Raw genomic sequence first — 13,411 nt, forward strand, 5'->3', positions numbered from 1 at the left:
AGACAATAGTCCATTCATTCACTTCAATTAACAGTTATTTGTGAAATCACCATAGCATTCTCCATAACTTCTGTAAAGTCACTGAATATGAATTCTTCAGTATTTCAAATAAGATCTTTTAAAGTGTGTGTATGTAACCTACTCTAATTTTACCAATTTATCTCCTAAAAACATTCCCAAATATTCCATCACAATACATCTAATTTTTTTTTTCCTTTTTAAATTTTAAATCCAATTCAACCACATTATGATCACTGTTTCCTAGAGGTTCCATTGTAGCAGCAGCGACACTGCTCCTGCAAGAACACACACAACCAGATGGATTGAGCTCAGTGAGCAGACTAGTTTATTGTAGGCTGCTGGGCTGTACTTGTACTCACAGCCCGGACCTGGCTGAGAACCGCGCTGGAAGGCGCTGATGTCATCCAGGTGTCACGTGGTCCCCCAGCGTGGGCTTCTGAGCCCCGTGCTGGGAGGAAGGGAACACCCCCGATGGGGCCATTTTGGCCAGCTGCCCTGCCGCGTGGCTTACAAACGGGGCTGGTTTGCCTGTCTAGTGGTGAGCTGCCACAAAGTCCCACCCCAGAACCGGCGCCAATGTCCTTTTTCGCCCGGCGGCCTCGCTTCTTGGGCTGGGCTACGACCACAGGCTCAGTGGGATCGAGATGCACTGGCTTCAGCCTGTCCATGGTAAACAACTCCCGCCTGCCACCAATGTCCAGCGTGAACGTGGAGCTGAAATGCTGTACAACCATGTACGGCCCCTCGTACGGTCGCTGCAGAGGTGCCGCGGTCAGGCCCCACCGAACGAAAACGTACTCCGCAGAAAGCAGTTTGCCAGGAACGTGAGATGGATGGGTGCCATGCCTGGGTGGCAGTGGGGGGTTCGAACGAGTCCAAGCATGCCCTGAGGTGAGAAAGTCGTTCGTGCGGCGACCGCTGGGGATTGTGAGGTACGTTGACGAACTCACTAGGTAGTATCAGCGGCGCACCATAGACCAGCTCAGCAGATGATGCTTGCAGATCTTCCTTGGGAGTGGAAGGGATGCCCAGGAGCACCCAAGGCAGTTCATCCACCCAGTTGGGACTGGTGAGGCAGGGCATAAGTGCCGACCTAAGGTGTGAGTTTTCCATGAGTGCAGACGTTCAACCAGTCCATTGGCCTGCAGGTGGTAGGCCGTGGTGCGGTGTAGCTGGATCCCCAAATTGTTGGGGAATTGTAACTTGTGGTCGAAGGCACTATACTTCTGTTCCGATGGGCGGAGTAGCCAGTTGAAGAATGCCAGTGGCTTCCAATGTCCACTCACCTGCTGCTCCAGGATGGCACCGACGGCTGTGGCAGAGGCATCGACAGAGAGTGCCATTATGCAGGTCGGTGTGCGGGTGGGCGAGCATGGTGGCCTTCGCGAGGGCATCCTTGGTGCCCTCTAATGCGGTGCAGACTTCTGGGTTCCAAGTGAGCATTTTGTGCTTGGCTGCGATGAGGGCAGCTCCCAGGATGAAGCGGTTGTAAAGGTTGACCATACCCACGAACTCCTACAGCCCCTTGAGGCTGTCCGGGTGTGGGAACTCCCTGATAGCAGCGACCTTCACAGCGGTGGGCATGGATCCTTCGGCCGTGATAGTATGGCTCAGGAACTGCATGGACACTTTACTGAACTGGCACTTGGCCGGGTTGATGGTATGGCCAAAATCGACCAGCCGGGAGAAAAGGGCGGGTACGTGGGCCTTGTGTTGTGCCTGGTCCTTGCTGGCGACGAAGATGTCGTCCATATAAATAAAGATGAAATCCAAATCCCTGCCCACATAGTCCATGAGGCGCTGGAAGGTCTGAACGCTGTTCTTGAGCCTGAATGGCATGCGCAGGAATTCGAACAAGCCAAAGGGGGTGATGATGGTCGTCTTGGGTATGTCGTCAGGGTGCACCGGGATCTGGTGATATCCGCACACCAGGTCAACCGTGGAGAAAATTCTCGCACCGTGCAGGTTGGCCGTATTATCTTGGATGTGAGGGATGGGGTAATGGTCAGGAACTGTTGCCTCGTTGAGGCGTCGATAGTCTCCACAGGAATGCCAGCCGCCGGAGGCTGTCGGGACCAGGTGGAGCGGTGAGGCCCACAGGCTGTCGGACCACCGAATGATCCCCAGTTCCAACAGGTGAGAAAACTCCTTCCCTCGCCACCTGGAGCTTGTCAGGCGGGAGCCGGCATGCCTTGGGGTGATGTGGTGGAGCAACCCGAGGTGCGGCAAGGCAGTGGAAAACTGTGGCTTGAGGAGTGTCGGGAACTCATCCAGGGTTCACTGTAACTCGTCTCTGGGCGTGCTGATTATGGCCATCTACAGTTGCTCTGAGCGGGAGGCATCGAGGCGAATGGCCTGAAAGGTACGGGTGTCCACCAGGCATCTACCTCGAATGTCCACCAGAAGCCCATGTGTGAGGAGGAAGTCTGCCCCCAAGATGGCAGTCGGGAGGGACAAGACGATGAACCTCCATGCAAAATTTTGTTGGCCGATCTGGAAGTGGACTGTCTTATCTCCATATGTCCAGATTGCTGTTGCGTTGGCCGCACAGAGGGGAGGTCCACGAGGTCGGATCCTGTACTCGATGGCTGTGGCCGGGATGACGCTGATCTGGGCTCTAGTGTCAACGAGGAACCGATGGCCATGGCTGGGATGACGCTGATCTGGGCTCCAGTGTCAACGAGGAACCGCCGGCCGTTGACTGAGTCCAGCAGGTAGAAGAGGCTGTGTCCTTAGCCACCTGCCGCAGCCATTAACAGCGGCCGGCCTGGTCATTTCCCTGGAACGAGCAGGGCTGACGACACTTCCGAGCCTTGGCTCCCCAGCGCTGGTGGTAGAAGCAGAGGCCTGAAGCGGATGCCATGGCCTTGGTTATGCTCTTGTGGGCCCCTGCAGGGGCCGGATGCTCTACCACAGTGCTAGGGGTGGGCTTGGCGTGTTCGTGCCTCGTGACCTGCTGGACCGCTGAGCCCTCCGGGAATCGTGCGAGCCATAGCTCTTGGGCCTTCCTCGGGCCGGTGAAGCTCTCCTGGACTAGGAGCGGCCGGATGTCCAAGGGCATGTGGTCAAGGAATATGCGCTGGAAGAGTAGGCAGTTGGTGTACTCACCCATGAGCGTGAGCATCTCATCCATCAGCTCCATTGGGGACCTGTCCCCCAGGACATTGAGGTGCAGCAATCTCGTGGTATGCTGGTCTCTGGATGGATAGTCTGAGGGATCTGGTAAGCTCTTGCTTGATGGTCTCTATTTGTCTTCGGCAGGTGGGTGCTGAACGAAGTGCAGCACGCGTCTGGCGGTGGCCTGGTCCATGGCAGTGACCACATGGTAGAATTTGGTCGTGTCGGACAAAATCTGGCAGAGGTGAAACTGAGCCTCCGCGTGGCCGAACCAGGTATCCGACTCCTGAACCCAGAATTCAGGCAGTTTCACGGCTATAGCGCTGATCCCAGACTCGCTCATGATGGGTTCAAAGACGTTTGAACCAGTTGGGGTCACCAATCGTAGCGGCGGCTATACTGCTCCTGCAATAACACACGCAACCAAATGGGTTGAGCTCAGTGAGCAGACTAGTTTATTGCAGGCTGTTAGGCTGTACTTGTACTCCCAGCCCGGACCTGGCTGAGAACTGTGCTGGAGGGAGCTGATGTCACCCGGGCGTCACGTGGTCCTTTAGCGTGGGCTTTTGAGCTCAGTGCTGGGAGGATGTGAACACACCCGACGGTGCCATTTTGGCCGGCTGCTCCTCCGCGTGGCTTTCAAGCGGGACCAGTTCGCCTGCCTAGTGGTAAGCCGCCACACTATGACCTTTAACTCCCTAACAACCTCGGGTTCATTGCACATGACCCAATCCAGATCTGCAGATCCCCTGGTGGGCTTCTCAACAACCTGTTCAAAAAAGCCATCTCCTGGCTTCCAGTATTTTCCTCTTTCCCAATCCCCTGCCATGTTAAAATCCCCCATAATTATTTTGATATTATCCTGTGGCATTCCCTTTGTATTTCCTGCTGTAGCTCATAGTTCACTTCCCAGCTACTGATTGGGTGCCAGTATATAACTGTTAATATGGTCTTTTTACCCTTGACATTTCTTAATTCAACCCATAATGTTTCTATCTCTTTTGACCCTATGCCCTTTCTTTCTTTTGACCCTATGTCCTTTCTTTCTATTGATTTACTGTCATTACTTATCATCAGAACCACCTACCCCTTCCACCTCTACGCACCTGCCTATCTTTCCTATAGACTGTGTAACCTTGGATATTGAGTTCTGACAAAGGTACAAAATTCTGGTTTTCCCAATGGATTTAGGTACCATCTATATGCCAAAGCCTCCTTATCTGGCATTATGATATGACAGCAGCCAGGCCGTGTACGCGGACTCCACTATCCTACTTTCCAACTGGGCTGATGCCAGGAAAAAAAAATCAATTCTAGTGTAGGAATTGTGTGCCTCAAGTAAAAGAAGTAATATCTTTTTCTCAGATTCAGGCTTCTCCAAGTGGCTATGAAATTTAAATCTTTCATGAAGGCCAGGGTAGACTTGGTCTCATCACCTTCTTGGCGGACTTATCCATGACCAGATCCAGGCAAAAATTGAAATCCCCTCCAATCAAAATATTTTCACCCCCCCTCCCCCCCCAGATACTTTCAAGAATATATCTTGTATAAATTTTTCATTGTTGAAATTTGGGGTGTATATATTCATAAGTGTCCAGGATTCTGAGTATATTTGACAATGCATCACCATGAACCTCCCACCCCCACCCCGGACCATTACTGGAATATTCTTTCCTATTAGGATTGCCTCTCCCCTGGATCTGGAATTGAAAGAGGATGCTGCCATCTGGCCTACCAATTCCCTTTTTAATTTGGAATGTTCCTGGTTCGTAGGATGAGTTCCTTCAGGAGTACTATGTCTACCTTCCGCTTCTTAAGGTGTGCCAAGACCCTCTTTCTTTTAATCATCCAATTTAGCCCATTTACATTAAAACACGATTTTAATCATTTTACCCATCACATCATTGCCTCTCCAACTTCCTCTCCCCCTCCCTTCTTGTCTTCCAATACTTCCGTCTCTTTTGTCTTGTATTGATTTCTGGCGCAAATGCTTGTTTGCAAAAAGAAACCTAAACAAATAGACAAAACCAAAAATTCAAAAGAATACATAAAAATCTCCACATAGTCCCTTCTCCTTCCCCTCTTTTCCCCATTCCATTCCTGCCCTTCCAAGTGCCCCTATCCCCAATACAGGTGCCAACTCTCCCTCTAATCTGGAGAGTGCCTGTGGTGTGGGTGCGACTTGGCCCACTGCAGTGCAAATGTTCTTATTTTATTTTAGGTGACTATGTTGCAATCTTGCCCCTGTTCAGTGTGTTTTTTCAACTCTGGCCAACGAGTGATTCCTTTTCTCAAAGAACATTGCCTTTTTGGTATTTTTCTTAAAGCCTCTTCTTTCTACCTCCAATCTCTTACCAACTTATATACATCATATTTTATTGCAGCATCTCGGTTGTTGGTTTTCTTAGCCATTTCTATCACTTTCAACATAAAGTTTGCTTCATATTTTGTTGCGTGCTGCGTTGTGTCATTGGACCTTCCATGATAGCAATCACCTTCAGCCAATGCCCAGCAGATCAATCTGCGTGATCTATGGGGGGTCGATGTATATGCTGGTCAATGGGGCACCTCAGGCAGCCAGAAAATGGGAGTCAACTTGTACGCCAGATGTACCTTAAAATGAGGCCGTAAAAGGGGGTCAACTTACATGCCTGTTGACCTAAGCACAGAAATATATGGCATTTACAAATTAGGAATTTCTTAAATACCATATTACTGAGCTTTGCATTTGTATATCCTCCAGATCTAGTTGATAATATTTTTAATTGAATCCTTCTCAGAAAGATTAATTGGAATTATATATGGTAGATTATTAAAATTATGTCCATTACTTCAAAATAAGATTAAAAAGGCTTGGGAATTGGAACTTGCATTACCCTTATTAGAAGATCTATGGGACAAGATTCTTAAACTGGTGAATACATCTTCAATTTGTGCCTGACATTCATTAATCCAATTCAAAGTGGTACATCATGTTCACATGTCAAAATGTAAGATGGCTTGTATCTTTTCTAATATTAATTGAGTCAGATGCAAATCTGATATTACTACATTGACATGTACGTTTTGGACTTGTCCATCCTTACAAATCTATTGGAAAGAAAATTTTAATATCTTTTCAACTGTTTTTCAGGTGGAGCTACAACCCAATCCATTAACTGCTCTTTTTGGTGTTATTGAACTAGACATAGGGAGTTTTTCTGTACCTGCACAATGGATTGTGGCCTTCTATACATTGTTGGATAGAAGAGCTATCAAATTCAAATGGAGACACTAGACCAGTGGTTCTCAACCTTTTATACCACTTTAAGTATGCCATCAGTGCTCTGTGATTAGTAAGGGATTGCTTAAGATGGTATGTGAGTGAGAAGGGAAGGTTGAGAATCACTGCTCTAGACCCAATTGTTACTGAAAAATTTTGCTTGAGAAAAATTGTCGTTGGCCCAATTCCTTTGGAGTTATGAAACCATGCCCATAATGAGTCAATTAGGTACAATTAAAACAGTGGTTTTCAACCTTTTTCTTTTCACCCATATACCACCTTAAGCAATAATTTAGTAATCACAGAGCACCTATGGCATAGGGAATACTTAAAGTGGTATGTGAGTGGAAAGAAAAAGGTTGAGAACCACTAGACCTCCAACAGTGCTTGTGATTCTCTCATGTCCTATTTAAGTCTAAAAAAAATTAGATATGTATTTGATTCATCGGTGAAATTTGAAGATACATGGTGACCTTTTATGTTTTATTTTCATTTGATGTAAATGTTTTTAATGTGATTAGATGCACTCACTCTTCCAGATTAGATATAGTTTGCCTTTGTTTTTTGATTCACAGTATGAATCAAAAGCTCCAAAATATATGTAAGATATGGGTTAAGATGCTCAGATGTTTTTAGTTTTTTTAAATGGAGTAGGTGAAATATTGTATTTTCAGTTTTGTTCCCTTTCTTTATTGTACTATATTTATTATAAAAGCCAATAAAAAAATGGAAAAAGAATGTTATGGGACTGGTAGAACTAAATTATAAGGAGAGGCTGGTTAGGCTGGGATTTTTCTCTGTGGTTTGTAGGAGGCAAGGGGGAACCATACAACACTTTATAAGATCATGAGGGGTACAAATAAGGAAAATAGTTATCACTTCTCTTCCCCCCCACCTCCCCCCCACCCCCCCCCCCCCCCAGTCCTTGGCTTCGCAGATGAAGATTTATGGAGGGGGGTAATGTCCACGTCAGATGAAGGCTCGTTTGTGGCTGACAGTCCGAAGCGGCACAGGCAGACACAGTTCCAGTGTTTGCAAGGGAAAATTGGTGGGTTGGGTGTTGGGTTTTTCCTCCTTTGTCTTTGAATCTAAAAGCACATGCATGGATTTAAGGTGTGAAGGGGCGGAAAAGATATAAAAGGCATGTAAAGGGGACTCTTCACACAGAGTGTGGTGGGTATATTAAACAAATTGTAAGACAAAATGATAGAGAGGGGTACAATTGTAATGTTTATTAGACATTTAGACAGGTACATTGATAGAAAAGTTTAGAGAGATGGGCTGAATGCAGGAAAATGGGACTAGTTTGATTGGCATTGATGATTTGGGATGAAGTGCCTGTTTTCATGGCGCAGAAAGCTGATTTTAAGTTGAATGAAATTAAATTCACTACTTAATTGAAAATGAGTTAACAACAACATTGTACTGCCAAGATTCAGTATTAAGTTCCCATTGTATGACCGTAGTGTGAATGGAAGCTTTTGTTTCATGGATTATTTTTCCTTTTGTGCAGGTCATGTGGAAAACGAAGAACAGTATACACAAGCACTGGAGAAATTTGGTGGTAACTGTGTCTGCCGTGATGATCCTGATCTTGGCACAGCTTTTCTGAAGTTTGCAGTCTTCACAAAAGAGTTGACTGCACTTTTCAAAAACCTGGTAAGTTTTTAAATGTATCTGGAAGCATTTTTTTATATAATGCAAGTATTCTTGATACTATAAAAATGTCTGTTTATTATGCATGTATTGATCATAGAATATATAAAGTAACGACTGCACAATAGCTCCAGGTCCATATTAAACTGACAATACCTTTTTGATTAAAACTAGGAGCTGCCAGTGAACTTCAAAATCACAGGTGAAGCCAAATAGAATGGAGATCTTTATCTCTTTGTGCTCTGACTGGCACCAACTGACTTTGACTAATGCATATAAAATTTTTTTGGGGTTTCAATTATTGTTCACCAGGTTGAGGAATGACAGAAGGTTGCAGAAAATAAATGTGAGGGAGACCCAGCCCATCTATTCAACTAGGAAAGGTATAGCATCAATAGTCCTTGATCCTATGCAATTCATCTTGCTTTCCACCCTTAGATATCTGAAGATAGTTTACAGCTTTGACTGAGTAATAGAGCAAATATGCATGTTGCAGTCATGACAAATTGCATTCAAGATACTGAGATGATAACTCATCCCTCAATAATGTTTAAAGGTGAACAATGTACAGAAAGAAGGGTAAAAAGACAATGCTGGAGAAACTCAACAGGTCAAACAGTGTACTTTATTTACCAAAGATAAAGATATATAACCAATGTTTCATACTTGAGCCCTTCTTCAAGGTATGAGCAAAACGTAGGAGGTCGCCTGAACAAAGGTGTATAGAAAGGTGTGCACCTTCTATTTATTTATTTATTTTATTCTTTTTCCAAGCTGAGAAAAATAGTTTACAATTCTTTATACATTCCTTCATATCAAGGTGCAACTGAGAATTGGAAAAGAATGAATGAAAAAAAGACATCCTGATAAGTTTAAGTGGGTGCTTGACAATCATTGCAACCTATCGGGCCTGATTCCTGGTTTAATGGCTTCAAATTCTTAGCAAACTGAACTTTTAAATTTTGAATATTACAAAAAGTTATCCAAACTATTTATATATGATTACATTATGTAACATCTGAGGCATTGCACAGTATTGTATTGTTTGCAAGGGCACACTGTAGAAAGGACTAAGAAATGATTGTTATGGTTGTAAAGCCAGTAATTAAATTGTTTGTTTATCACAATGCAGATTCAGAATATGAGCAATATCATCACTTTTCCTCTGGACAGCTTACTGAAAGGAGATCTGAAAGGAGTTAAGGGAGTAAGTTTGTTGTGACCTTATAACTACTTTTAAATTACTCTTAATTGGTTCCACTTTGAAAATGCCCACATTTTGTTGGATAAAATAATTTGTTATTTCACTGTTAACTTGTAGCAAAAATTCTTGGTTCAATAAATGTTATAGCAGATTAAAATCTTTCTTGTACTACTACATTACATTGGAGTCAAAAATCTTGGAAGAATCATTGAATGTTTGCACTGGATAATGTATTACCTCATCTTCTTAATTTCGTTTGACTTTGCTCTTCAAAATTCCATCTAACTGTTGGTGATCTACAGGAGCCAGTTTCATTGTTCCACCTGATCTTTTCAACTTGTAGGAACAATCTTTTCCCCTCAAAAATGTACTATCATTCAGTGAGATTGTGACTAATCCATTCCCCTCATATGTCTTGGCTCAATAAACATTAGAAGTTCAGATTTAAAATTGTTCATTTTCTGGGAGAGAGTTCTGCACTTTACTACTTTAGTGTGGATAAATGTTTCCAAACATTCCTGGAATCTTATAGATCTCATTTTTAAGTTCTTTCAGCCTAGATTTCTGACACATCGTTTTTTTTTCCCTCCCCCTATATGCCTCATGAACTTTCTTGAAAATCCTAGCAAAATTTAATAACCATCATTTTTTGTATCCTTCTGTTTCTTTCTCGAGTGTTAACTTGCCAGAAATATCCCTGTAGTTTTTACTACAACCAATGTTTGTGACTGAGAGTTCCACCTTCCCAGCATCTTAAACAAAGAACTGAAATAGGAATACAGTTTAACTGTAGTCCTTGTGCTGTTTTTAGAATAGTAGTAATTGAAATGAAAGTTTGTTTTCTTTTAGATATCTGTTATCCTGTCAAATTAATACAAAACAGAATAATTCTTCAATCCTTCAAAGTTGAATATTAGATGGAAGTAACTAATTGAGATAGAAACCTATAGATCATTTTCTTTTTTGCTTTCAAAAATAAAACGGCAATCACGCCATATTCATTCACCTATTTATAATCTAGTGGTCACGCTTTAGTAAGACATAATTGCATTGGAAAGTGTGCAGAAGAGATTCACTGTGATGTTGCTGGAAATTGAGTATTTTTGTAATGAGAGAATTGATATGCAGACTTTTTTTTCCTTGGAGAGGAGGAAGCTGAGTGCGGCAGGTATGCAAAAGTTATGAGGGGCAATGGGTTGATAGAACATAACCTTTCCCCATTGCAGAGATGGCTAAGACCAAAGGGCATAGGTTAAAGATAAGAGTGGGGGAAGGGGAATAGACTTAATTTTGGATCTGAAAAGTTGCCATTGAAAGATTGCTACACTGATTTTAACTTTATGAATTTTGGCAGATGTTGGGATGATTGTTTAGGATTGGATAATAGCAAATTAATTCCTTTATTTAAGATGGGAGAAAGATGGAAATCGGGAAGCTACACAGCAGTTAACATCGGCAAAAGGAATTAAGGATGTATAGTTAAGGGCATTATTAGCAAGGTTGTTAAGGGGTTTAAAAAAACCAGAATCGGGCAAAGCCAACATGATGTGAAATTATACGGGGAAAGGCTGGAGATTGCTCTGATGGTCGGCATTGGCTTGACAGGGCAGATGAACTCTTCTTTTGTAAGAAAGTGTATATATTTAAACAAAAAGATTATTTATGGGAAAAGTGGGATTGCTTGGAGTATTGTTAACATTTAGAAGACATTTGAGGAGATTCATGAGAAGTTATTGCAGAAAAGAAAAAGTAATTGGAAATGAGGTAATGGGAGGAAAAATATAAAATTATCCACTTTTCCAGGAAAAATAATAAAGAAGCATATTATCTAAACGAGACTGGACCAAAATTGACCATGATCTTGATGAATGCCAGAGAAGGCATGAGAGATCCAAGTAGCCTGCTCTTGTTCTTGGTATGTTTCTACACAATAGTTTGAAATGCTAGTGTAGTTTTCTTCTTTGGACATAAGTTGATCAGTTATGTGACTTTTTTTCTTTTTGCAATAAAAGCATTTTCCACAAAGCCGCAAAATACTAATTACTATTTTGAAAAGTTAATTCATAAATGAGCTTGTGCACAGAAATGAAGCAAAATGCATTAAAGAGACCACAATTATTTTATTATAACTGAATGAAAAGTCCAATAAATGATGAAATATACTTGGTTCTTTTCTGCCAAATTAAGCTAAATCTACCATTTGAAATAAAAAAAAATCATTCTGCACATCTCCTTCCCCTTCTTACCTCAAATACATGCTCTCTTGTACTTTTCTTTATACCCAGAGTAAAAGATTCTGACTTTCATAATTTTATAAACGTCTCTCAGGTCTCTCCTTAGCTAAAGCAGTGGCTCCTGCTTTTTGATTCTTCAACAAAAATGAACTATCCTATCCATGATTTTATGTTTCATTCATCTCTCTCCTATACTGCGTGTGATTACAAACCTAGTCTGTCTAGCGTTTGTCGTAAGACATTTTAGTTATTTTTGTTAGTGACTTGGTAACCATATCAAAACTGAGTCAAATGTATTAAAACCCTTGGATAAGGAGACAAATTCTCCAGATATGATCCCACTAATTTCTGTTATGTCTGAAGCATAACCCCTCTACTTTTGTGTTTTATTCCCTGAGCAATAAATTATATTTTGTTAATTTTCCTAATGACTTGATGCACCCAAGACTTAACTTTTTTGTGAACCATACACGAGGATCCGCATCTCTGCTTAATAATCCATCACCATTTAGATCTTTTCTGACAATTTTGTGTTTTTGTATATTGTACTCCATTTGCCATATTTTAAAATTTTTTTATTAAAAACATTTGTCTACTCCATCTATTTGTATTCCTTTCTATATTTCTTGACATCTTGACAATTTGTCTTCCTTGAAACAATTGGTATACTGTTATTTCAACCTTAACCTCCTGTAATTGCTCATGTAATTGAAATACTGTATAATTTGGGGAAAATGGACTAGTGGGTGGTTATATTTTATCTTCGTTAAACAATAATAGTTTTTGACTTGGTCTAGTCTTAAATGTGTTGAGACATTTAGTTTCGAACTACAGCATGGTAACAGGCCATTTTGACCCATCTGTGCTGCCCAATTTACCCCTATACCCCCCACCACCCCAGTATGTTTTGAATGGTGGAGGAAACCAAAGCCCCTTGGGAAAACCCCAGAAAATATCGTAGCTAGAAAATATTGCAAACACAGACTTAAAAATTGTCAAACTTGCGCTACTATGTTGCAGCAATCAGAAATTGTGTACTAAAAGAAGGTAGTTAAAAACTTATTCGTACATCTTTCTGCTTCCATCCCTAGGATCTTAAGAAACCTTTTGACAAAGCCTGGAAGGACTATGAAACAAAAGTGTAAGTCTTTTTTAAATCAACCCAGCTGTATTTTTAAAATTTTACTTTGAAATAAGCTCTGTGTGCTTTTTTAAAAAATCAGGTAATGTTGTATTGTCCTTTTGGGAAAAGTATATTGAGAAAAATAAAAAGTATATTGTCCTTTTTTTGAAGAACACGCTCTTAAGCATTAAAGCTATGTGGATCTGGAAAGTTTGTACATTATGTAGTAGTTTTCTGGATTTGACTTTGTAAAGAAATTGTTTTCAGTTTGAGTAATAAGAAACTTCAGAATAATTTATCTACTCATGGCTATTCATGAACATTTGGAAAAGTGAAAAATGAATATTAACATGGAGAGGAAGAAGAAGCAATAATTAAAATGTTAAATATTTTTAACATGGTTGCCATAGTTTTCCATCTGAGAAATTTTCCTTTAACTGGATGGCTAACCATTAACTGAATTGTGTCAGAAAAATGCTAAAATTAGCTAGAGTTAATCAAGTGGATTACCAAGTGATCCCTCACTGTTATTGATGACATTTACAATGGTCGATAAAGAACAATCTACCTATAGATGGAAACTCAATTCAATGGCATTAAAAAGACTAGATTTGTATGATTTCTTTTTGTTAGAAGACAAATTCAATCTTTTTTCAGACTAATTCTAATTCAATTAATGATGTTTATTTTATGGGATGCGATGAAGGCTTATTTAAAGGGACAAATTATGTTATACCTCTAAAATGAAGAAGAACTACATGAAAGAATTGGATGAATTGGAAAAGGATTTACAA

General features: G+C 41.5%; 1 protein-coding gene across 2 annotated transcripts in view; it reads left to right on the forward strand.

Annotated features, from left to right (window-relative positions):
• asap2a (ArfGAP with SH3 domain, ankyrin repeat and PH domain 2a) overlaps positions 1–13,411 on the forward strand; it is a 218,325-nt gene that overhangs the window by 89,632 nt on the left and 115,282 nt on the right. For both annotated transcript variants that reach the window (XM_069886255.1, XM_069886254.1), the window contains exons 3-5: positions 7,914–8,059; positions 9,189–9,263; positions 12,586–12,635. In XM_069886255.1, coding sequence (XP_069742356.1) covers positions 7,914–8,059; positions 9,189–9,263; positions 12,586–12,635 — 271 coding nt within the window. The remainder of the gene's footprint in view (positions 1–7,913; positions 8,060–9,188; positions 9,264–12,585; positions 12,636–13,411) is intronic.

The sequence above is a fragment of the Narcine bancroftii genome, chromosome 6 (assembly GCF_036971445.1).
Source record: "Narcine bancroftii isolate sNarBan1 chromosome 6, sNarBan1.hap1, whole genome shotgun sequence".
Taxonomy (NCBI): domain Eukaryota; kingdom Metazoa; phylum Chordata; class Chondrichthyes; order Torpediniformes; family Narcinidae; genus Narcine; species Narcine bancroftii.